The 27402-nt window shown below is 42.4% G+C and overlaps 1 protein-coding gene across 1 annotated transcript; it reads left to right on the top strand.

Moving 5' to 3' along the window:
- Positions 1–1888: 1888 nt before the first annotated feature.
- Positions 1889–25753, top strand: LOC125273115 (serine-rich adhesin for platelets-like). Its single transcript, XM_048198384.1, has 6 exons — positions 1889–2348; positions 6162–10117; positions 10236–14120; positions 15513–19935; positions 20058–20143; positions 24938–25753. Exons 1-6 carry the CDS (start codon positions 1889–1891, stop codon positions 25013–25015), a joined length of 12888 nt encoding a protein of 4295 aa, XP_048054341.1. The 3' UTR covers positions 25016–25753.
- Positions 25754–27402: the final 1649 nt, after the last annotated feature.

Below are 27402 nucleotides of genomic sequence, written 5' to 3'. Positions count from 1 at the left end.
AGCTAATAGTGAAATATCACATTTTGCCAAGCACTGATACTTATTAATTCATTAATCAGAGTTCCCTTTCAGTTCCCGTTCAACGTACGTCAGTAGTGACCGACGAATTGGGATATCGCTAGAGAGCCCTATCAGCTTCGAGTGAACTAAAACAAGCCAATGGAATTGGCGTGCGATATTTGCATAATGCGCACCGCCCCCGACAGGTGTATATAAATAGGAAGCAGATGCAATCGCACTCTGTCTTTCGCTTCGGAGCCAACCGGTTGGTCTCTTCAGCTTTCAAGACTGTTTGAAGTCAGAGTGTTCTTCAGCCTTTGAAGTGGTGCAGCACTTTCTGTTGGCGTTACAGCACAGCAGCGAGGTCGCAAGTTTCTCCAGGAGCCTAAGCATTGAGCTCTAAACTGCTGTTTTCACAACAACCGTCTGCCCGTTAAGCGCGCTATAGAAAGAGCGGTTGCGATTTGGGCCGGTTCCTGCGTTGTGTTCGGGGAGTGGTGTACCCGAACACATCGTGACACTCCCTGCGTGCTTCAGCACGAGAAAGCTGTAATTCCCCTTCTGAAAGAGCTTCACAAACGAACCCTGCGTCTTTACAAAGATGTCATTTCGTCTGTGCGTTACTGGGTGCGGTCGTTCCCTGGTCCCTGCTGATGGGCACAATCGCTGCATCACGTGTTTGGGCGTTCAGCACGCTGAAGCAACTTTTGTGGATAGCTCATGTTCCCATTTCGGGAACATGACTATCGCAGTGCTGAGGTCTAGACTCTCATTCCTGAAGTCTCAGGTAGCGGGGGTCCCCTCCCCTATGCCCCGTTCGGCCGTTTTTTCCGGCTCCGGCCGGAATGACGGTTCGATGGTGTGTAGGCAGGGTGACCTGAGGATCACCGTCAGGGCTTCCCCGCCGAGCTCTGCTCCTCGGGCCCCTGCCGCCTCAGCAGCACTGCAACCCGTCGTGCCGCCATCGGTTTCCACTGGGCCCTTTACGGACTGTCCAGCCGTTACCTTTGGTGCGCCTGCTGCGGATCAGATGTCGATCTCAGCATCGGAAGGTGAGCCCGATTCCTCGGGAGATGAAGACTCGGCTCCGTTGCCGCTCTCCGGGACGGTAGCGTCGCCCGAGGCCGATCCCGAGTTGATGGCTGTGCTTTCCCGGGCGACCGAGAGTGTTGGGCTCGTGTGGAACCGTCCACCCTGTCCCGGGCCCTCTCGGCTCGATGATTGGTACCCCGGGGCCGGTCGCGCTGGTCAACCCCAGCGCCCCGCCCCGATGCCATTCTTCCCGGAGGTGCACGACGAGGTGACCAGATTCTGGCGAACGCCGTATAGCACTCGTGCTAGAACTGGTCCCTCGTCCGCCTTCACCGCCCTGGATGGCGGAGAGGCTAGGGGATACGATCGGATTCCCCCAGTCGAGCGGTCCGTTGCGACGCAGCTGTGTCCAACGGCCACCGGCTGGTGCGGTGAACCACGTCTCCCGTCCCGGGCCTGCAAATTCTCCTCAGGACTGATGGAGAAAGCTTACAGAGCCTGTGGACAAGCTGCCTCCGCCCTGCATGCCATGGCCCTTTTGCAGGTGTGTACCAAGCAAAGGCGCTATCGGAAATGCCCCAGGGAGGGCTTGACCAACAGCTGCTGGGGGAGCTGCGCACTGCCACCGACCTCGCCCTCCGAGCGACGAAGGTGACAGCACGTTCTGTTGGTCATGCGATGTCTACGCTCGTAGTCCAGCAGCGCCACCTCTGGCTGACCCTGGCGGACATGAGGGAAACCGATAAACATCGATTCCCGGACTCCCCCATGTCCCCGGTCGGCCTTTTCGGCGACGCAGTGGAGAGCTTCGCCCAACAGTTCTCCGCCGCACAGAAGCAGGCTGAGGCTATTAAACATGTCATGCCCCGGCGGTCCGCTGCTGCCTCCACCCTGCTGCCGGCGGCTCAGCCTCAGCCCGCTCATCGCCGAGGGCGCCCGCCTGCGCCGTCCTCTGCCTCTGCTAAACCGGCGAAGCAGCAGCCTACACCTGCCAAACAGCAGAGTGCCGGTCGCGGTCATGGCGCCCAGCCCATCTCAGCCAAGCCAGGTGGTAAGCGATCGAGGAAGTCACGATCCTGAGACGGGCAACCTGGAGGGGAAGGATCCAGCTCTTTGGGAGAGAGTTCCATCTTCTCTTCCACCCCCGGAGGAGGGCCGGGGGGAATTTGTGAATGTTGTCTGTCCGGTACCCACTTTTTCACAAAAAGAGCAGTTTCTCCAACCTCCAGGTCACAAGAGGGCACGCCTGTCAGTGTGCGACGCCCCTCAAAAGCCTTGCCACTCGCAGCCCCCTCTTACTTCGCCAGCAGGTGGCAGTGTGATGGTGCAGGCCGCGCCCCGTGCGCCGTCTCCCATACGCACTGCTGCCTCCTAGAGTCCGACCACACTCCGGGCCGCTCCCATGTCGTCCGAGTCGGGTCCCCGTACTCTGCCTCGCTGCCCCACCCCCGGTGCGTCTGTGGTGCCTTTGGTCCCGTTGGCTCGGTGTCTGGAAGAATGGACTGCGCTTTCCAGCCCGTCCCGCTGGCTCATTCGCACCATCAGACTCGGCTATGCGATTCAGTTCGCCCGGCGTCCCCCGGTTTTCAGGGGTGTCCACTTCACTCAGGTGTCGTTGGACAATGCACCTGTTCTCCGGGCGGAGATTGCTGTCCTCCTGGCGAAGGATGCAATCGAGCCGGTCCCTCCAGCCGAGATGAGGTCGGGGTTTTACAGCCCCGACTTCATTGTACCGAAAAAGGGCGGTGGGTTACGGCCAATCCTGGATCTGCGCGTCTTGAACCGGTACCTTCACAAGTTGCCGTTCAAGATGCTCACGCAGAAGCGCATTTTCTAATGCATCCGTCCCCAGGATTGGTTTGCAGCGATCGACCTGAAGGACGGGTCATTTCATGTCTCGATTCTGCCTCGCCACAGACCCTTCCTACGGTTTGCATTCGAGGGTCGAGCATATCAGTACAAAGTCCTACCCTTCGGGCTGGCCCTGTCGCCCCGCGTCTTCACGAAGGTTGCGGAGGCGGCCATTGTTCCCCTCAAGGAACAAGGCGTTCGTATTCTCAACTACCTCGACGACTGGTTGATCCTGGCCAGCTCGCGAGCGCAGTTGTGCGAACACAGGGATATGGTTTTAGCTCACCTCAGCCGGTTGGGGCTTCGGGTCAACTGGGACAAGAGCAAACTCTCCCCCGGGCAGAGGATCTCGGTCTCGAGCTAGACTCGGTCGCCCGGACTGCGCGCCTCACCGAGGAACGCATCCAGTCAGTGTTGACCTGCCTGAGCACGCTCAAGCGCAGGACAGCGGCCCCACTGAAACTATTTCAAAGGTTCCTGGGGCATATGGCATCTGCAGCCGCGGTAACGCCTCTCGGATTGCTCCATATGAGGCCGCTTCAACACTGGCTTCGCGGCCGGGTCCCGAGATGGGCGTGGCAGCGTGGTACGCTCTGTGTCCCCGTGACACCGAGCTGCCATCGCACCCTCATCCGGTGGTCGGACCCCTCGTTCCTGCGGGCGGGAGTGCCCCTGGAACAGGTGTCCAGGCACGCTGTGGTCTCCACAGATGCCTCCGCTACCGGATGGGGGGCCATGTACAACGGGCATGCAGCGTCGGATCGTGGACGGGGCCTCAACTGCATTGGCATATCAATTGCCTCGAGTTGCTAGCAGTACGTCTTGCACTGGGCCGCTTCAAGGGGCTGCTGTCAGACAAGCACGTACTGGTCCGCTCGGACAGCACTGATCGTCAGGTTCCTGAGGGGGGCGAGGAGACTAAATCCTCCTCGCCCTTCCTCCATACCCTCTTGGGATCTGACCCTGGTTCTTACATCTCTCCAGGGTCAGCCCTTCGAACCTTTGCAATCAGTCGAGTTAAAAGCACTGTCTCTCAAAACCGTCCTCCTGGTTGCATTGGCTTCTCTGAAGAGGGTAGGGGATCTGCACGCATTTTCGGTCGACGAATCGTGCCTAGAGTTCGGGCCCGGTGACTCTCAAATCATCCTGAGACCCCGGCCCGGATATGTGCCCAAGGTTCCTACCACTCCCTTCAGAGATCAGGTAGTGAACCTGCAAGCGCTGCCTTTGGAGGAGGCAGACCCAGCCCTAGCTTTGCTCTGTCCCGTCCACGCTCTGCGTGTGTACGTGGACAGAACACGAAGCTTCAGGACCTCAGATCAGCTCTTTGTCTGTTACGGAGGCCAGCAGAAGGGAAAGGCTGTCTCCAAGCAGAGGATGGCCCACTGGATAGTGGATGCCATCGCCTTGGCGTATGATTCCCAGGGCGTGCCTTGCCCGCTTGGGTTGAGAGCCCACTCCACCAGAGGAGTGGCCTCTTCCTGGGCGTTGGCTCATGGCGCCTCGCTGACAGATATCTGTAGAGCTGCGGGCTGGGCGACACCTAACACATTCGCTAGATTCTATAGCCTACGTGTAGAGCCGGTATCTTCCCGTGTACTCGCTTCCACTAGCCGGTAGACACGTTGAACCCGCTCTAAGTGTCGGCTTGCAATGCCATTCCCGCCCCCTGGGCCGGATGCGTGCATACTTTTGACTCCAGTCGTGTTCCCCGCTTGGCGAACCCTGTCGAGTTCCTCCGCCTCCCCCTTCGGCTCGGACATTGCGGAGTGTCTGATGCCAGGCCTACATCCGTCGCTGACGCTGTCTGTTGGCTGGGGTCCATATGTCGTGACTCCTCTATGTGAGCGGTCCCATATGTGTAATCTTCCACAGTTTAAAACTCCTTACGGGCGAGTCCGTGTCTTTCCCTTAGCAGAGCCAGCTCTGCTGTCACCTGTCAGATGAGTCTCCCCTTACCCAGGTGGAGCCATCCCAGGGACTTCCATATGCGTACTGCCCCTCGGGCCAGTCCATATGTGTACTTTCCACGTAAATTCCTCCCCCGTGGGTAGGTAGTGGCCTCCGCAGCGTCCCCTACGGGTTCGCTTCCCAGTGTAGTCTAGTTTACTTAGTGGGTAGTTGTGGAACAGCAGTAGACGCTCTCGGCGTAAGCTCGCCCCCTTCACCGTCCCAGCTAGTGCAATGGGCGGCCGAGCTTGCGCTGGGCACTGGAAGGGGTTTCGTAACTGTGGCGCTTTAGTTGGGATCCCAATTCGTCGGTCACTACTGACGTACGTCGAACGTGACCGACTGAAAGGGAACGTCTCGGTTACGTATGTAACTCTCGTTCCCTGAAGGAGGGAACGGAAACGTACGTCCCGTCGCCACAGTTTCTGTACCCTCGCTGCTGCGCGGACACCAGTTGTCTCCTCAGCGAAAAACAGAGTGCGATTGCATCTACTTCCTATTTATGTACACCTGTCGGGGGCGGTGCGCATCATGCAAATATCGCACACCAACTCAATTGGCTTGTTTTAGTTCACTCGAAGCTGATAGGGCTCTCTAGCAATATCCCAATTCGTCGGTCACTACTGACGTACGTCTCCATTCCCTCCTTCAGGGAACGAGGGTTACATACGTAACCGAGACGTTTTCTTGCTTGTTAATAGTGGAGTGCTAATATTGCACTACTCATTTGTTCCTGTTACAGTTCTGTTTATTTAGTTTCATTTTCATGGACTCTTATTTTGTCACTTTTGCTCACATGTGTTCCTTTGTTTAGTTTTCCCACTTTTCCTGTGTTACCATGGTTATTAATATGATTTGCAATCACACTCAGCTGTTTCCGTTTAACTCCTTATTTACCTCTGTATTTAAGTTCCTGTGTTTTCTGTGCTTGTTGTCCGGTCTCATTTGACGTTTACACTTACATTTATGTTATGCTGTTGCTAACAGCATAACATAAATGTAATAGTTGTATATAGCTCCACTAATAGTATGTAGCTCCACTATAGTACATAGTATATATACTAGTATAGTATATATTATATACAATAGTAAATTTTTATACAGTATACAGTTTACTGTACTTATACAGTATTTATACAACTTAATTACAACTAAAATATACTTGGTACAAAATTAGTTGTTTCATAATAGCACACTTTAAGTTAACTAATCATTAACACACTGGAAATATGGTGATAATTAGTCTGACTGCAAGTATACTTAGCATAGTTTTTTTTTTTCACTAGGGTATACATTAACTCCAGTAACAACATCTGCATCAACATCAGCATCTCACTCGACAATCCCTGAAACAACATCTACATCAACTGCAGTAACAACATCTGAAAACACAACACCTCAATCAGAAACAACTCCAGTATCAACATCTGCATCAACATCTGCATCTCACTCAGTAACCCCTGAACCAACATCTACATCAACTACAGTAACAGCATCTGAAACAACATCTCAATCAGAAACAACTCCAATACCAACATCTGCATCAACATCTGCATCTTACTCAGTAACCCCTGAACCAACATCTACATCAACTACAGTAACACCATCTGAAACAACATCTCAATCAGAAACAACTCCAGTACCAACATCTGCATCAACATCTGCATCTCACTCAATAACCCCTGAACCAAAATCTACATCAACTACAGTAACAACATCTGAAACCATAATATCTCAATCAGAAACAACTCCAGTAACAACATCTGCATCAACATCTGCATCTCACTCAATAACCCCTGAACCAACATCTACATCAACTACAGTAACAACATCTGAAACAACATCTCAATCAGAAACAACTCCAGTACCAGCATCTGCATCAACATCTGCATCTCACTCAATAACCCCTGAACCAACATCTACATCAACTACAGTAACAACATCTGAAACAACATCTCAATCAGAAACAACTCCAGTACCAACATCTGCGTCAACATCTGCATCTCACTCAGTAACCCCTGAACCAACATCTACATCAACTGCAGTAACAACATCTGAAACAACATCTCAATCGGAAACAACTCCAGTACCAGCATCTGCATCAACATCTGCATCTCACTCAATAACCCCTGAACCAACATCTACATCAACTACAGTAACAACATCTGAAACAACATCTCAATCAGAAACAACTCCAGTACCAACATCTGCGTCAACATCTGCATCTCACTCAGTAACCCCTGAACCAACATCTACATCAACTACATTAACAACAACTGAAACAACATCTCAATCAGAAACATCTCCATTAACAAAATCTGCATCAACATCTGCATCTCACTCAATAACCCCTGAACCAACATCTACATCAACTCTAGTAACAACATCTGAAACCATAACATCTCAATCAGAAACAACTCCAGTACCAACATCTGCATCTCACTCAGTAACCCCTGAACCAACATCTACATCATCTCCAGTAACAACATCTGAAACCACAACATTTCAATCACAAACAACTCCAGTATCAACATCTGCATCAACATCTGCATCTCACTCAGTAACCCCTGAACCAACATCTACATCAACTACAGTAACAACATCTGAAACAACATCTCAATCAGAAACAACTCCAGTACCAATATCTGCATCAACATCTGCATCTCACTCAGTAACCCCTGAACCAACATCTACATCAACTACAGTAACAACATCTGAAACAACATCTCAATCAGAAACAACTCCAGTACCAGCATCTGCATCAACATCTGCATCTCACTCAATAACCCCTGAACCAACATCTACATCAACTACAGTAACAACATCTGAAACAACATCTCAATCAGAAACAACTCCAGTACCAACATCTGCGTCAACATCTGCATCTCACTCAGTAACCCCTGAACCAACATCTACATCAACTACATTAACAACAACTGAAACAACATCTCAATCAGAAACATCTCCATTAACAAAATCTGCATCAACATCTGCATCTCACTCAATAACCCCTGAACCAACATCTACATCAACTCTAGTAACAACATCTGAAACCATAACATCTCAATCAGAAACAACTCCAGTACCAACATCTGCATCTCACTCAGTAACCCCTGAACCAACATCTACATCATCTCCAGTAACAACATCTGAAACCACAACATTTCAATCACAAACAACTCCAGTATCAACATCTGCATCAACATCTGCATCTCACTCAGTAACCCCTGAACCAACATCTACATCAACTACAGTAACAACATCTGAAACAACATCTCAATCAGAAACAACTCCAGTACCAATATCTGCATCAACATCTGCATCTCACTCAATAACCCCTGAACCAACATCTACATCAACTCCAGTAACAACATCTGAAACCATAACATCTCAATCAGAAAAAACACCAGTAACAACATCTGCATCAACATCTGCATCTCACTCAATAACCCCTGAACCAACATCTACATCAACTACAGTAACAACATCTGAAACAACATCTCAATCAGAAACAACTCCAGTACCAACATCTGCATCTCAGTCAGTAACCCCTGAACCAACATCTACATCAACTACAGTAACAACATCTGAAACCATAACATCTCAATCAGAAACAAGTCCATTAACAACATCTGCATCAACATCTGCATCTCACTCAATAACCCCTGAACCAACATCTACATCAACTACAGTAACAACATCTGAAACATCTCATTTAGAAACACCTCCAGTACCAATATCTGCATCAACATCTGCATCTCACTCAGTAACAACATCTGAAACAACATTTCAATCACAAACAACTCCAGTATCAACATCTGCATCAACATCTGCATCTCACTCAGTAACCCCTGAACCAACATCTACATCAACTACAGTAACAGCATCTGAAACAACATCTCAATCAGAAACAACTCCAATACCAACATCTGCATCAACATCTGCATCTCACTCAGTAACCCCTGAACCAACATCTACATCAACTACAGTAACACCATCTGAAACAACATCTCAATCAGAAACAACTCCAGTACCAACATCTGCATCAACATTTGCATCTCACTCAGTAACCCCTGAACCAACATCTACATCAACTCCAATAACAACATCTAAAACCATAATATCTCAATCAGAAACGACTCCAGTACCAGCATCTGCATCAACATCTGCATCTCACTCAATAACCCCTGAACCAACATCTACATCAACTACAGTAACAACATCTGAAACAACATCTCAATCAGAAACAACTCCAGTACCAACATCTGCATCAACATCTGCATCTCACTTAGTAACCCCTGAACCAACATCTACATCAACTACATTAACAACAACTGAAACAACATCTCAATCAGAAACAACTCCAGTACCAACATCTGCGTCAACATCTGCATCTCACTCAGTAACCCCTGAACCAACATCTACATCAACTACATTAATAACAACTGAAACAACATCTCAATCAGAAACATCTCCATTAACAAAATCTGCATCAACATCTGCATCTCACTCAATAACCCCTGAACCAACATCTACATCAACTCTAGTAACAACATCTGAAACCATAACATCTCAATCAGAAACAACTCCAGTACCAACATCTGCATCTCACTCAGTAACCCCTGAACCAACATCTACATCATCTCCAGTAACAACATCTGAAACCACAACATTTCAATCACAAACAACTCCAGTATCAACATCTGCATCAACATCTGCATCTCACTCAGTAACCCCTGAACCAACATCTACATCAACTACAGTAACAACATCTGAAACAACATCTCAATCAGAAACAACTCCAGTAACAACATCTGCATCAACATCTGCATCTCACTCAATAACCCCTGAACCAACATCTACATCAACTACAGTAACAACATCTGAAACATCTCAATCAGAAACACCTCCAGTACCAACATCTGCATCAACATCTGCATCTCACTCAGTAACAACATCTGAAACAACATCTCAATCAGAAACAACTCCAGTACCAACATCTGCATCAACATTTGCATCTCACTCAATAACCCCTGAACCAACATCTACATCAACTCCAGTAACAACATCTGAAACCACAACATTTCAATCACAAACAACTCCAGTATCAACATCTGCATCAACATCTGCATCTCACTCAGTAACCCCTGAACCAACATCTACATCAACTACAGTAACAACATCTGAAACAACATCTCAATCAGAAACAACTCCAGTACCAACATCTGCATCAACATCTGCATCACACTCAGTAACCCCTGAACCAACATCTACATCAACTCCAGTAACAACATCTGAAACCATAACATCTCAATCAGAAACAACTCCAGTACCAACATCTGCATCAACATCTGCATCTCACTCAGTAACCCCTGAACCAACATCTACATCAACTCCAGTAACAACATCTGAAAACAACATCTCAATCAGAAACAACTCCAGTACCAACATCTGCATCATCATCTGCATCTCACTCAGTAACCCCTGGGCCAACATCTACATCAACTACAGTAACAACATCTGAAACCACAACATCTCAATCACAAAAAACTCCAGTATCAACATCTGCATCAACATCTGCATCTCACTCAGTAACCCCTGAACCAACATCTACATCAACTACAGTAACAACATCTGAAACAACATCTCAATCAGAAACAACTCCAGTACCAACATCTGCATCAACATCTGCATCTCACTCAGTAACCCCTGAACCAACATCTACATCAACTACAGTAACAACATCTGAAACAACATCTCAATCAGAAACAACTCCAGTACCAACATCTGCATCAACATCTGCATCTCACTCAGTAACCCCTGAACCAACATCTACATCAACTACAGTAACAACATCTGAAACCACATCTCAATCAGAAACAACTCCAGTACCAACATCTGCATCAACATCTGCATCTCACTCAGTAACCCCTGAACCAACATCTACATCAACTACAGTAACAACATCTGAAACAACATCTCAATCAGAAACAACTCCAGTACCAACATCTGCATCAACATCTGCATCTCACTCAGTAACCCCTGAACCAACATCTACATCAACTACAGTAACAACATCTGAAACAACATCTCAATCAGAAACAACTCCAGTACCAACATCTGCATCAACATCTGCATCTCACTCAGTAACCCCTGAACCAACATCTACATCAACTACAGTAACAACATCTGAAACAACATCTCAATCAGAAACAACTCCAGTACCAACATCTGCATCAACATCTGCATCTCACTCAGTAACCCCTGAACCAACATCTACATCAACTACAGTAACAACATCTGAAACAACATCTCAATCAGAAACAACTCCAGTACCAACATCTGCATCAACATCTGCATCTCACTCAGTAACCCCTGAACCAACATCTACATCAACTACAGTAACAACATCTGAAACAACATCTCAATCAGAAACAACTCCAGTACCAACATCTGCATCAACATCTGCATCTCACTCAGTAACCCCTGAACCAACATCTACATCAACTACAGTAACAACATCTGAAACAACATCTCAATCAGAAACAACTCCAGTACCAACATCTGCATCAACATCTGCATCTCACTCAGTAACCCCTGAACCAACATCTACATCAACTACAGTAACAACATCTGAAACAACATCTCAATCAGAAACAACTCCAGTACCAACATCTGCATCAACATCTGCATCTCACTCAGTAACCCCTGAACCAACATCTACATCAACTACAGTAACAACATCTGAAACAACATCTCAATCAGAAACAACTCCAGTACCAACATCTGCATCAACATCTGCATCTCACTCAGTAACCCCTGAACCAACATCTACATCAACTACAGTAACAACATCTGAAACAACATCTCAATCAGAAACAACTCCAGTACCAACATCTGCATCAACATCTGCATCTCACTCAGTAACCCCTGAACCAACATCTACATCAACTACAGTAACAACATCTGAAACAACATCTCAATCAGAAACAACTCCAGTACCAACATCTGCATCAACATCTGCATCTCACTCAGTAACCCCTGAACCAACATCTACATCAACTACATTAACAACAACTGAAACAACATCTCAATCAGAAACAACTCCAGTACCAACATCTGCATCAACATCTGCATCTCACTCAGTAACCCCTGAACCAACATCTACATCAACTACAGTAACAACATCTGAAACAACATCTCAATCAGAAACAACTCCAGTACCAACATCTGCATCAACATCTGCATCTCACTCAGTAACCCCTGAACCAACATCTACATCAACTACAGTAACAACATCTGAAACAACATCTCAATCAGAAACAACTCCAGTACCAACATCTGCATCAACATCTGCATCTCACTCAGTAACCCCTGAACCAACATCTACATCAACTACAGTAACAACATCTGAAACAACATCTCAATCAGAAACAACTCCAGTACCAACATCTGCATCAACATCTGCATCTCACTCAGTAACCCCTGAACCAACATCTACATCAACTACAGTAACAACATCTGAAACAACATCTCAATCAGAAACAACTCCAGTACCAACATCTGCATCAACATCTGCATCTCACTCAGTAACCCCTGAACCAACATCTACATCAACTACAGTAACAACATCTGAAACAACATCTCAATCAGAAACAACTCCAGTACCAACATCTGCATCAACATCTGCATCTCACTCAGTAACCCCTGAACCAACATCTACATCAACTACAGTAACAACATCTGAAACAACATCTCAATCAGAAACAACTCCAGTACCAACATCTGCATCAACATCTGCATCTCACTCAGTAACCCCTGAACCAACATCTACATCAACTACAGTAACAACATCTGAAACAACATCTCAATCAGAAACAACTCCAGTACCAACATCTGCATCAACATCTGCATCTCACTCAGTAACCCCTGAACCAACATCTACATCAACTACAGTAACAACATCTGAAACAACATCTCAATCAGAAACAACTCCAGTACCAACATCTGCATCAACATCTGCATCTCACTCAGTAACCCCTGAACCAACATCTACATCAACTACAGTAACAACATCTGAAACAACATCTCAATCAGAAACAACTCCATTACCAATATCTGCATCAACATCTGCATCTCACTCAGTAACCCCTAAACCAACATCTACATCAACTACAGTAACAACATCTGAAACCACAACATCTCAATCACAAACAACTCCATTACCAATATCTGCATCAACATCTGCATCTCACTCAGTAACCCCTGAACCAACATCTACATCAACTACAGTAACAACATCTGAAACCACAACATCTCAATCAGAAACAACTCCAGTACCAACATCTGCATCAACATCTGCATCTCACTCAATAACCCCTGAACCAACATCTACATCAACTACAGTAACAACATCTGAAACAACAGCATCTTCAATCACAAACAACTCCAGTATCTGCATCACATCTGCATCTCACTCAGTAACCCCTGAACCAACATCTACATCAACTACAGTAACAACATCTGAAACAACATCTCAATCAGAAACAACTCCAGTACCAACATCTGCATCAACATCTGCATCTCACTCAGTAACCCCTGAACCAACATCTACATCAACTACAGTAACAACATCTGAAACCACAACATCTCAATCAGAAACAACTCCAGTACCAACATCTGCATCAACATCTGCATCTCACTCAATAACCCCTGAACCAACGTCTACATCAACTACAGTAACAACATCTGAAACAACAGCATTTCAATCACAAACAACTCCAGTATCAACATCTGCATCTCACTCAGTAACCCCTGAACCAACATCTACATCAACTACAGTAACAACATCTGAAACAACATCTCAATCAGAAACAACTCCAGTACCAACATCTGCATCAACATCTGCATCTCACTCAGTAACCCCTGAACCAACATCTACATCAACTCCAGTAACAACATCTGAAACCATAACATCTCAATCAGAAACAACTCCAGTACCAACATCTGCATCAACATCTGCATCTCACTCAGTAACCCCTGAACCAACATCTACATCAACTACATTAACAACAACTGAAACAACATCTCAATCAGAAACAACTCCAGTACCAACATCTGCATCAACATCTGCATCTCACTCAGTAACCCCTGAACCAACATCTACATCAACTACATTAACAACAACTGAAACAACATCTCAATCAGAAACATCCCCATTAACAAAATCTGCATCAACATCTGCATCTCACTCAATAACCCCTGAACCAACATCTACATCAACTCCAGTAACAACATCTGAAACCATAACATCTCAATCAGAAACAACTCCAGTAACAACATCTGCATCAATATCTGCATCTCACTCGATAACCCCTGAGCCAACATCTATATCAACTTCATTAACAACATCTGAAACCACAACATCTCAATCAGAAACAACTGCAGTAACAACATCTGCATCAACATCTGCATCTCACTCGACAACCCCTGAACCAACATCTACATCAACTACAGTAACAACATATGAAACCACAACATCTCAATCAGAAACAACTCCAGTAACAACATCTGCATCAACATCTGCATCTCACTTCAACAATCCCTGAACCAACATCTACATCAACTACAGTCACAACCTATGAAACCACAACATCTCAATCAGAAACAACTCCAGTACCAACATCTGCATCAACATCTGCATCTCACTCAGTAACCCCTGAACCAACATCTACATCAACTACATTAACAACAACTGAAACAACATCTCAATCAGAAACATCCCCATTAACAAAATCTGCATCAACATCTGCATCTCACTCAATAACCCCTGAACCAACATCTACATCAACTCCAGTAACAACCTATGAAACCACAACATCTCAATCAGAAACAACTCCAATAACAACATCTGCATCAATATCTGCATCTCATTCAACAATCCCTGAACCAACATCTACATCAACTACAGTCAACAACCTATGAAACCACAACATCTCAATCAGAAACAACTCCAGTACCAACATCTGCATCAACTACAGTAACAACCTATGAAACCACAACATCTCAATCAGAAACAACTCCAATAACAACATCTGCATCAACATCTGCATCTCATTCAACAATCCCTGAACCAACATCTACATCAACTACAGTCACAACCTATGAAACCACAACATCTCAATCAGAAACAACTCCAGTACCAACATCTGCATCAACTACAGTAACAACCTATGAAACCACAACATCTCAATCAGAAACATCCCCATTAACAAAATCTGCATCAACATCTGCATCTCACTCAATAACCCCTGAACCAACATCTACATCAACTCCAGTAACAACCGATGAAACCACAACATCTCAATCAGAAACATCTCCAATAACAACATCTGCATCAATATCTGCATCTCACTCGATAATTCCTGAGCCAACATCTATATCAACTTCATTAACAACATCTGAAACCACAACATCTCAATCAGAAACAACTGCAGTAACAACATCTGCATCAACATCTGCATCTCACTCGACAACCCCTGAACCAACATCTACATCAACTACAGTAACAACCTATGAAACCACAACATCTCAATCAGAAACAACTCCAATAACAACATCTGCATCAACATCTGCATCTCATTCAACAATCCCTGAACCAACATCTACATCAACTACAGTCAACAACCTATGAAACCACAACATCTCAATCAGAAACAACTCCAGTACCAACATCTGCATCAACATCTGCATCTCACTCAGTAACCCCTGAACCAACATCTACATCAACTACATTAACAACAACTGAAACAACATCTCAATCAGAAACATCCCCATTAACAAAATCTGCATCAACATCTGCATCTCACTCAATAACCCCTGAACCAACATCTACATCAACTCCAGTAACAACCTATGAAACCACAACATCTCAATCAGAAACAACTCCAATAACAACATCTGCATCAATATCTGCATCTCATTCAACAATCCCTGAACCAACATCTACATCAACTACAGTCACAACCTATGAAACCACAACATCTCAATCAGAAACAACTCCAGTACCAACATCTGCATCAACTACAGTAACAACCTATGAAACCACAACATCTCAATCAGAAACAACTCCAATAACAACATCTGCATCAACATCTGCATCTCATTCAACAATCCCTGAACCAACATCTACATCAACTACAGTCACAACCTATGAAACCACAACATCTCAATCAGAAACAACTCCAGTACCAACATCTGCATCAACTACAGTAACAACCTATGAAACCACAACATCTCAATCAGAAACAACTCCAATAACAACATCTGCATCAACATCTGCATCTCATTCAACAATCCCTGAACCAACATCTACATCAACTACAGTCACAACCTATGAAACCACAACATCTCAATCAGAAACAACTCCAGTAACAACATCTGCATCAACATCTGCATCTCACTCAATAACCCCTGAACCAACATCTACATCAACTACAGTAACAACATCTGAAACCACAACATTTCAATCTCAAACAACTCCAGTATCAGCATCTGCATCAACAACTGCATCTAACTCAGTAACACCTGAACCAACATCTACATCAACTACAGTAACAACAACTGAAACAACATCTCAATCAGAAACATCTCCATTAACAAAATCTGCATCAACATCTGCATCTCACTCAATAACCCCTGAACCAACATCTACATCAACTCCAGTAACAACCCATGAAACCACAACATCTAAATCAGAAACAACTGCAGTAACAACATCTGCATCAACATCTGCATCTCACTCAATAACCCCTGAACCAACATCTGCATCAACTACAGTCACTACCTATGAAACCACAACATCTCAATCAGAAACAACTCCAGTAACAACATCTGCATCAACATCTTCATCTCACTCAATAACCCCTGAACCAACATCTACATCAACTACAGTAACAGCATCTGAAACCACAACATTTCAATCAGAAACAACTCCAGTAACAACATCTGCATCAACATCTGCATCTCACTCAATAACCCCTGAACCAACATCTACATCAACTACAGTAACAACATCTGAAACCACATTTCAATCACAAACAACTCCAGTATCAACATCTGCATCAATATCTGCATCTCACTCGACAATTCCTGAGCCAACATCTACATCAACTACAGTAACAACATCTGAAACATCATCTCAATCAGAAACAACTCCAGTACCAACATCTGCATCAACATCTGCATCTCACTCAGTAACCCCTGAACCAACATCTACATCAACTACATTAACAACAACTGAAACAACATCTCAATCAGAAACAACTCCAGTACCAACATCTGCATCTCACTCAATAACTCCTGTACCAACATCAACATCAACTACAGTAACAACATCTGAAACAACATCTCAATCAGAAACAACTCCAGTACCAACATCTGCATCAACATCTGCATCTCACTCAGTAACCCCTGAACCAACATCTACATCAACTCCAGTAACAACATCTGAAACAACATCTCAATCAGAAACAACTCCAGTATCAACATCTGCATCAACATCTGCATCTCACTCAATAACCCCTGAACCAACATCTACATCAACTACAGTAACAACATCTCAATCAGAAACAACTCCAGTACCAACATCTGCATCAACATCTGCATCTCACTCAGTAACCCCTGAACCAACATCTACATCAACTACATTAACAACAACTGAAACAAGATCTCAATCAGAAACAACTCCAGTACCAACATCTGCATCAACATCTGCATCTCACTCAATAACTCCTGTACCAACATCTACATCAACTACAGTAACAACATCTGAAACAACATCTCAATCAGAAACAACTCCAGTACCAACATCTGCATCAACATCTGCACCTCACTCAGTAACCCCTGAACCAACATCTACATCAACTCCAGTAACAACATCTGAAACAACATCTCAATCAGAAACAACTCCAGTATCAACATCTGCATCAACATCTGCATCTCACTCAATAACCCCTGAACCAACATCTACATCAACTACAGTAACAGCATCTGAAACCACAACATTTCAATCAGAAACAACTCCAGTAACAACATCTGCATCAACATCTGCATCTCACTCAATAACCCCTGAACCAACATCTACATCAACTACAGTAACAACATCTGAAACCACATTTCAATCACAAACAACTCCAGTATCAACATCTGCATCAATATCTGCATCTCACTCGACAATTCCTGAGCCAACATCTACATCAACTACAGTAACAACATCTGAAACATCATCTCAATCAGAAACAACTCCAGTACCAACATCTGCATCAACATCTGCATCTCACTCAGTAACCCCTGAACCAACATCTACATCAACTACATTAACAACAACTGAAACAACATCTCAATCAGAAACAACTCCAGTACCAACATCTGCATCTCACTCAATAACTCCTGTACCAACATCAACATCAACTACAGTAACAACATCTGAAACAACATCTCAATCAGAAACAACTCCAGTACCAACATCTGCATCAACATCTGCATCTCACTCAGTAACCCCTGAACCAACATCTACATCAACTCCAGTAACAACATCTGAAACAACATCTCAATCAGAAACAACTCCAGTATCAACATCTGCATCAACATCTGCATCTCACTCAATAACCCCTGAACCAACATCTACATCAACTACAGTAACAACATCTCAATCAGAAACAACTCCAGTACCAACATCTGCATCAACATCTGCATCTCACTCAGTAACCCCTGAACCAACATCTACATCAACTACATTAACAACAACTGAAACAACATCTCAATCAGAAACAACTCCAGTACCAACATCTGCATCAACATCTGCATCTCACTCAATAACTCCTGTACCAACATCTACATCAACTACAGTAACAACATCTGAAACAACATCTCAATCAGAAACAACTCCAGTACCAACATCTGCATCAACATCTGCACCTCACTCAGTAACCCCTGAACCAACATCTACATCAACTCCAGTAACAACATCTGAAACAACATCTCAATCAGAAACAACTCCAGTATCAACATCTGCATCAACATCTGCATCTCACTCAATAACCCCTGAACCAACATCTACATTAACTACAGTAACAACATCTGAAACCACAATATCTCAATCAGAAACATCTCCATTAACACAATCTGCATCAACATCTGCATCTCACTCAGCAATCCCTGCACCAACATCTACATCAACTCCAGTAACAACATCTGAAACCACAACATCTCAATCACAAACAACTCCAGTATCAACATCTGCATCTCACTTGACAATCCCTGAACCAACATCTACATCAACTACATTAACAACATCTGAAACCACAACATCTCAGTCAGAAACAACTCCAGTAACAACATCTGCAACAACATCTGCATCTCACTCAATAACCCCTGAACCAACATCTACATCAACTACAGTAACAACATCTCAATCAGAAACAACTCCAGTAACAACATCTGCATCAACATCTGCATTTCACTCGACAATCCCTGAACCAACATCTACATCAACTACAGTAACAACAGCTGAAACCACAACATCTCAATCAGAAAAAACTCTAGTAACAACATCTGCATCAACATCTACATCTCACTCTACATCAAGATTTACATCAACTGCACTAGCACCTGCATCTCGCTTGACAACATCTGAACCAACATCAAATACAGTAGCATCTACAGCTCAATCAACAGCAACACCTGCACTAACATCTACATTAACTACACCAGCATCTACAACTCAAACAACCCTCCCAACATATACTTCAACTACACAAACTTCTACAACTGAAACGCCAACTGCACCAACATTTACTACAACTCCAACATCTACCACTCAATCAGCTTCAACTGAATCAACATCTACTACTCAACTGACAAATGCATCAAACTCAACATCAACTGCATCAACATCTACAGCTCAATCTACATCAACTGCATCAATATCAACTGCATTAACATCTACAGCTCAAACAACAACTACAACATCTACATCTCAACAAACAACTAGCAAGCCAGCAAGTCAGTCTACATCTTCATCTCCAAATGCTCTCCCCCGAAGTAAGCAAAATTTATTTTATCTGTTTATGCATTGTTTCTCATTATTCATTATACCAGTTTTTGTTACTAAAGTTGTATTCACCTACACCGGAATTAATCTAATTTAAATTTGAATGTTGTAGATACGAAAGCATTTGCTTATGCAACTTTCAAAATGAGATCCTTTGTTGAGCTGAGCAATGATGAGATCATTACATATATTGAAAAGGTAAGCTAATATTTTGCCATTAACATTTTTTGTCTAATTGTAAGCATTGCCTTGTTATCGAACTGTTGAGCCCAGAGAGTTTAGGGATGGCCTCTGTGGCCGTGACAGAAATCACCATAACCACCAGACACAGGGATCATCGGACTAAGGAGACACTGGGACCACTGGACTTGGGACTACTGAGACCCCCAAACTGATAAATGCTGAGAATACTGGACTGTGGAATGCTGACAAGGCAAACAAGATGAGATGAAGCTGTTCTTGCTGGATCCATATAGTGTCACGGTTTGCAGGTCTGTGGATTCCTGTTCTGTTGTTTTGTGTGACAGCCAAAACACACACACACAAAACAACAGAACAGGAATCCACAGACCTGCGAACCGTGACATATAGTGGTCTAGTGTTCTGTAATGACAGTGGGCAGTGGTTCTCAAACCTGTCCTAGAGTACAAACAGCACTGCACATTTTGTATGTCTCTCTCATCTATCCCACCTGATTCAACTCATGAGCTCATAAGTAGAGACTGCAAGACCTGAAATGTGTGTCAGATATAGGGAGACATAGAAAATGTGCAGTGCTGGTGGTACTCCAGGAGGACAGGTTTGAGAACCACTGGAATAGGATAATAAAACTTGTTATTAATAAGAATAACAAAGTAAATCCAGAAAGAAAACAACAACCCTCTTAAAAGGATAGTTCACCCAAAAATTTTAATTCTGTCATCATTTACTCACCATCATGTTGTTCTAAACCTGTATGAGTTTATTTCTGTATTGTGTATGAAAAAATAAATAAATAAAAATATGTAAGTCAATAAGAACCAGCAAATGTTTGGCTGCCAACATTCTTTAAAATATCTTCTTTTGCGTTCAACAGAAGAAACTCTATACTGGAGCCCTGCACAGGCCTCAAATCTAGGCCTGTGTCTGACAGCTTGTCAGAATTCTCGGCCCAAGCCGACTGGAGCCCATGTTTTTTGTTTGTTTGTTTTTTTCCCTCCCTATAACACAGCCTTTGTTGCAGCAATTAAAATAGTTGTGTTTTGATTTTAATGGCAAAGTAGTAGTAATCCTTTTCGTTTCTTTATTAAGTTAATTCAGAAAAATGTTTGTAGCACTTCTTTGTTTGTTAAAGGTCCCGTTTTTCGTGTTTTTTTGAAGCTTTGATTTTGTTTATAGTGTGCAATATAACATGTGTTCATGTTTCGCGTGTAAAAAAACAGTATTTTTCACATAATTTACTTATCTGTATACCGCTGTTTCCACTGTCATAAAAACGGGCTGATGACTTCCTTGTTCTATGAAGTCCCTCCTTCAGAAATACGTAACGAGTTCTGATTGTGCCAGCGGTTCCTGTGTTGTGATTCGACAGCAGCTTAGCGAACCCAGAGCCATAGAGAGAGCGCACCTTGCCCGGAAAGGTCACGCCTTTTACCATAACGTGTGCTGCACATAGTTTTACATGTGGATTATTGTGGTGTTGTGCCGAATGAACACAAAAGACAATAATTCCCGAGAGACTGAACTCTTTAATCTCCACAAGCAGCGACAGAAAATGTACAACGTTAGCACTCACTCAGAAGAGTACCTCATACGTAAAACAGCCATATACATAAACATAGTCCCCTCTTGTGGCCATTATGTGCACTGCAGTCCAACATTAACTATTGCAGTAAGGATACCACAATTATAATTTTCGGGAACCGAGTTAAACATAAATTGTGACCATTGATCTCTAAGTACAGCGTCCCTGGGAAGGCCAAACAAAGGTGATTGGACTGCGGGATGAAAATAACAGCGTTTCGACGACATGGCGACAAACACACTCTACAAACGCAACTCTTGCTCTTCTCCGTGGGAGCGAAACAAGACCACGCCCCCTTTTTTTGTGTATTCCTGTGGGCGGAGGTTAGTCAAACAACTGTTTTAGTGACATCATTAAAGAAGGAAGTAGAGGGATGTAGTCCAAACTGGCCGTTCGATGTAGGCGACTTCTGTTAAATAAAATATCTCGCTTGGCATTGAACTTTGAGCTTTAAAATGTTACAGATTTTATTTATACTCTAACAACAACATTACACACTAACTAAAGTTTGAAACATAGGATCACGAAGAACGGGACCTTTAAATTAAAGTTTATGTTTCATAAAGTGACGACCGCAGCGGCTGACAATGAGTTGACCACGTTTGATTGATTTTGACTCAAATCAACACTTGATGTGACTACAATAAAATCCATATATATAAAACACTAATATAAGCATATCACAATGTTAGTTTAAACATTTATAACATTTATAACACAGTAAAAAGCTGAGGCAAGCTGCTCTGCATCTCGCAATAGCGTGCAGAAGAAAACAGGGCTATACACAAAAGAAAACAAACAAACAAACAAACAAACAAAAAAAATACAGGTTGTCTTACCTTACACTTAGCTATGTATCAAAAATCAAGGCTTCACCACAGTACATAACCAAAATCAAATATCAAATATCAAATAATCAAATAACAAAAACGAGACAACATGCTACAGCCAGAATACTCTCATAAAGAGAGAGAATCATGGAGAAAAAACACAGCATCTGCATTGGAAAGTTTTAATCAGGGATGCTCATAATTAACTGGTTAACTGTTAACCAAGAATTCTGACCGATCAATACTATCGGTTAGACGGCTTAAAAAGCAAACAAACTATTAACATATAGCTATAGACAATAAATCCTATATACGGCAGCCTATTCAGAACAGAACCATAACGAAAAATAAAAGAACACGTCGCCTTCCTCCCCAATTCTGCACAAATCCAAATGTTTCCATATTCATTATGTATCATGTATACATTGAGCAGTGCAACTTTTTATGTTTGATTGACTGTACTTTATTTTGAATATGAACAGGCTGCGAACAGGCTATCAAGTTACCAATGCAAGAACTGATAGGCTATGTTGTGTATGTGTGCAAGGCACTGGCACGATTTCTCCCTTCAGCGCTTCATACACAACTTAGCCTTTTAGTGTGAATACTCCTATTCTGTTGACTTATATGCTGAAAGTATTTGCGTGTATAAAACTAAAGCCTTGAAAAACACATTTTGGTATTTTTAATGGGTCACACCGACATGAACATCCCTAGTTTTAATCCAGTTTCCAGCGCTGAAGGCGCACTCGCTGCTACACTAAACAAGAGGATGTGAACACGCAGCCTCTGAAATGAAACGCAGCCATGGTCGCATGTTGTTTCTACCTGTGCAGCACTATGCCTATCTATATGTTTCTTTTACCATCATACGCTTCTCATGGTTTATTTTAATTAATGGACGTCCAAAGTATTAAAAGAATGAGAAGTCTAAAACAGGCCATAAGCCTAGCCCGTCTGTGAGCTATGATGTGAAAACCAAGGGCCATAAATAAGTCTCAGGGCTGTCGGGCTTGGGCAGAAATGCAGGGCTTTACCTCATACAACTTGAGTGTGAGTAAACGATGACAGAATTTAAATTTTGGGGTGAACGATCCCTTTAAGAACTGTTTAGAATCTGACATTTGAGAAATAGTTGGTTGACAGGGTAATAACCGTGTCCGTTATTGCTTTTTAGAATTTTAATTTCTATGACAGAGAAAGGACTATACTTAAATATTAGCAATCAACAGTTGTTGAATTTCTGCTAACAAGAGAAACTACTCTGAATAGAAAGGGTGCTTTCTAGGGTATAGACCAATCATAGCTGGACTAATTATTCAGTCTGAGTAATAATCATGGCTACCAAATACTGCCTAAATAGGTTTCAATGCCGCACATGCTTCATGCTGCAATGCATGCTGGGAGTCATGTGTTTTATACTACGGTGACTCCCAGCATGCATTGCAGCATGAAGCATGTCACCATAGATGAGAAACATATACTGATTCTCGATGTCTGTGGGTGTGTCTAAAATTCAATTTCAAAATGTCTGATCTGTGGCATGAAGGTTCTGTGGGTGAAAATAGCTTAATAATGAACAACAGCTTTGGTGGCCATTGATGGGACTAAAGAAAGTTGTAGTTTGTGTTCTTATTTCTCTTTCTTTCAGTGTTTGTTCACAGCAGGTGTTTGAATGATTGAAAGAATGTTTCAGGAACATCATAAATAACATTCTACTAACATTAAGGAAACTGGATATTTTCATGTTCTTGGAATGTTTCAAATCAACGTTCCTACAATGTTGAATTTTAGATCAAAATTAAGTTGAAAGAAAGTTGACATTATATCTTTAAAAACGTCCAGTTTTCTTGACGTTACAGGAATGTTTTTATATGTTCCCAGAACCAACACTGAATATTTAGAGAACGTTCTTATAACAAAATTATGTTAGCTGGGAGGACCTCTGTTTCCCCTTGCCAACAGGATGCTATCTTTATTCCCAATGAAAGACCCTCTTGGCTGGGTGCCCTGACAAGCGGCTTCCTGAAGACATAGAAACTGATGATGTGTTTTCAGGTGCCCGTTTTATACACATGAGAGCACCTGCGACGTCATTACTGCCTCGGCCATGATTGGCTAAGTTGTTACACATGCCTCAGACACTGGGGTCCTGCCCGACACGCCCCTTATTGCGTCAGCTGATGTGGCATTGAGTTCCCTCGAAAAGGAACATAGTAACCAAACTCTGTGTGGTTACAATCTTATCAAGGCTGAAAATAATTGGCTAATATTAATAATTAAATATTGAGGCTTTTGTTTAATTTTCGGGGTAAATCAACAAATGTTACTGTACATTTAACTGTAATGCATATTTAACTTTACCCATTTTCATTGCAGTTTGCCAAGTACTTTCAAGCTAACATTAATGGGACCATCAGGATTACTGTGAAGAAATCAAGAAAACTGTTGGCTTAAGGATCTGGCATGGAAAACTGTCTGTCCGCATGCAATCCACTACATACAATCTCTGAATGAAGTTGCCACTTTGCAGATTAAACTAGTTTTGTCTAGTCAGTTGTTCAAATAAATTTCTTGCAAAATTATTTATTTTTATAGATTATAAAATTCAGTGTGTAACTAAATGTGAATCCTCTGACTGTGATTATAAGGAATTCTTGTGGTCACAGTTAAAAAGTTCTATTTAAAACTATTTAACATCAATTTAATCTATTTAACATCTATTTAACATCTATTTAGGGGTTTTTTTCCCTTCTTTTTTTAGTTCATTTTAATTTGCTTAGTCTTGTAGTTTTTTCATTCTGAATTCAAACAGTCACTTGAACTGTGTTGTGTAATATGTAATATTGTGTAGATGCTATGTAAATTCTGCTCCCGTCAATGTGATTATTAAAAAAAACAAAAAAAACTATGCAACATCTCAAAGTGTAAATGCCAAGTTGTCTTCCTATCAATGCAGTAATGGTGCATTCATTCACTGACCAAGCACAATCAAATGCATTTTTGAAAATGCGTATATCCCCAGGTGAAAAAAGGTATACTGCACTTAAAAATACTTAAATACAAGCAAGTGCATTTGTGGTATATTCTTACATTATGTGCTAAATAAAATTGTAAAAGTTATACACTATAAATATACTAATTACAAGCATATTTTTTACTTCAGTAGTAATTCAGTGCACTTAAAAAAGTATACTAAATACCACTTCTTAAATACATTTTTAGTGCATTGAAATAAAGTATACTACAGTTTTTTTCAATTGCTAACAAGCGTTTAGCAATACTTAAAGTACTTTTTCTAAACTCTTAACACAGCAACACACAAACATCACACAGTTAGCCAAACAGTTAATTTTCTGCCCAAAACCACATTTTGTTATATAAACACAAACTCCACATTTCAAAACGCTAAAAACCTTTTTCAACACATACTAACTCTATCAAAACACAGCAAACCTGATTCAAAATCGAGTCGTTCTGTCAAAACATAGCACTAGTTTTCTATTCAACATGAACATATAGTCAATCAAAGCGCAATGACTGTCAAAATACTAACAGGTGATGGCATTACGAAAACTGCATTTACTTGTCATGTTTCAGTTCTAACTGGAGAAAATATGAAATCCATTGTTTTTATAATTCAGTTTCCTTTTACTACAGTAATAGAGTAATGCATGTAAGCCATTCTATATTTTTGGTTGAGTGTTGAATGTGTTCATTCTTGGCAACAGAAGTGAGTCATTATTTTATAGAATGTGCAGTAGAAAAAAAGAAGAAGAAAGTAACAGAATTGCTCAGGGCAGCTACTGGTCAGATGAGTCCCCTATGCAGAACTTCAGTTGGCCCCTTGGTTGAAATCTCTTTTTGGGGTTGGGTGTGTGGTGTTGATGTTGCCCTCATAGAGGGTGGGATGGTGTCCCATTAGTAGTTAGTGCCCTACGCAGACCACATATTCTGCATATATGGAACAGTGGTAGTGGAATCGTTGTAGTAAAAGCTTTACATGAAGCATTTACTGAAATTAAAACATGAAATTGCTGCCATTGATCAACAACAAATCCAACATACATGGCCTTTGGTTACTGTTGAAGCTTTTTTTTCCACCACAGAATAAAAAAGCATAAAAAAGGTAATTGTGACTTTTTATCTCACAATTCTATTTTTTTTTTTTTTTTTTTTTTTAATTTGCAATTGTGAATATACATCTCACAATTCTGACTTTTTCCCCTCAGAATTGTGATATGTAAACTATAGGAATTGAGTTTAAAAAGTCAGAATTGTGAGATAAAAAGACATAATTACCTTTTTTATTTTCTAAGCATGGCAGAAATAAGCTTTCATAGGTTCCACGTGTAAGTGAAAAAAACAGAGATGCACAGTCCAGCATTCTTCCTCCTCTCCCATACCTCTTCTTCTCCCTTGTCCTGATTCAACTTCTCCTTTCCTCCATCATCCATTCTTCTCCCTTACCCAGATATTATTTTCTCTCTGCTCCTCTGTGTTGTTCTTCATCCACACTGAACAAATCCGATTCAAAGAGTCCTATTTTACTGTGTGTCCATGTAATGAAAATAACTTAAACTGCGCTTCCAACTGAGATTGGAATCTGCTATTTCTCAATATTTCAGTGATCTGCTAATTAAAAATGCTTATCAATTGTTTAGTATTTGTTTTAAAAAATTTTTTTTTTAATACTTTTGAGCTGCTGTTGTTGCAGAATTAGAGGTTTTATCCTATATTTAAAGATTGGAACATTGGGTCTTCATTTCTGACTTGCTGTGTTTAAGCATTTGCAAATAAGATGAGAAAGATCCATGATTTTGGTATGAGGTAAGCTTATATGA

Source organism: Megalobrama amblycephala, linkage group LG7, assembly GCF_018812025.1.
Source record: "Megalobrama amblycephala isolate DHTTF-2021 linkage group LG7, ASM1881202v1, whole genome shotgun sequence".
NCBI classification, from domain to species: domain Eukaryota; kingdom Metazoa; phylum Chordata; class Actinopteri; order Cypriniformes; family Xenocyprididae; genus Megalobrama; species Megalobrama amblycephala.
Note: the sequence above shows the minus strand (reverse complement) of the source record. Positions and strands in the feature narration are given on the sequence as shown.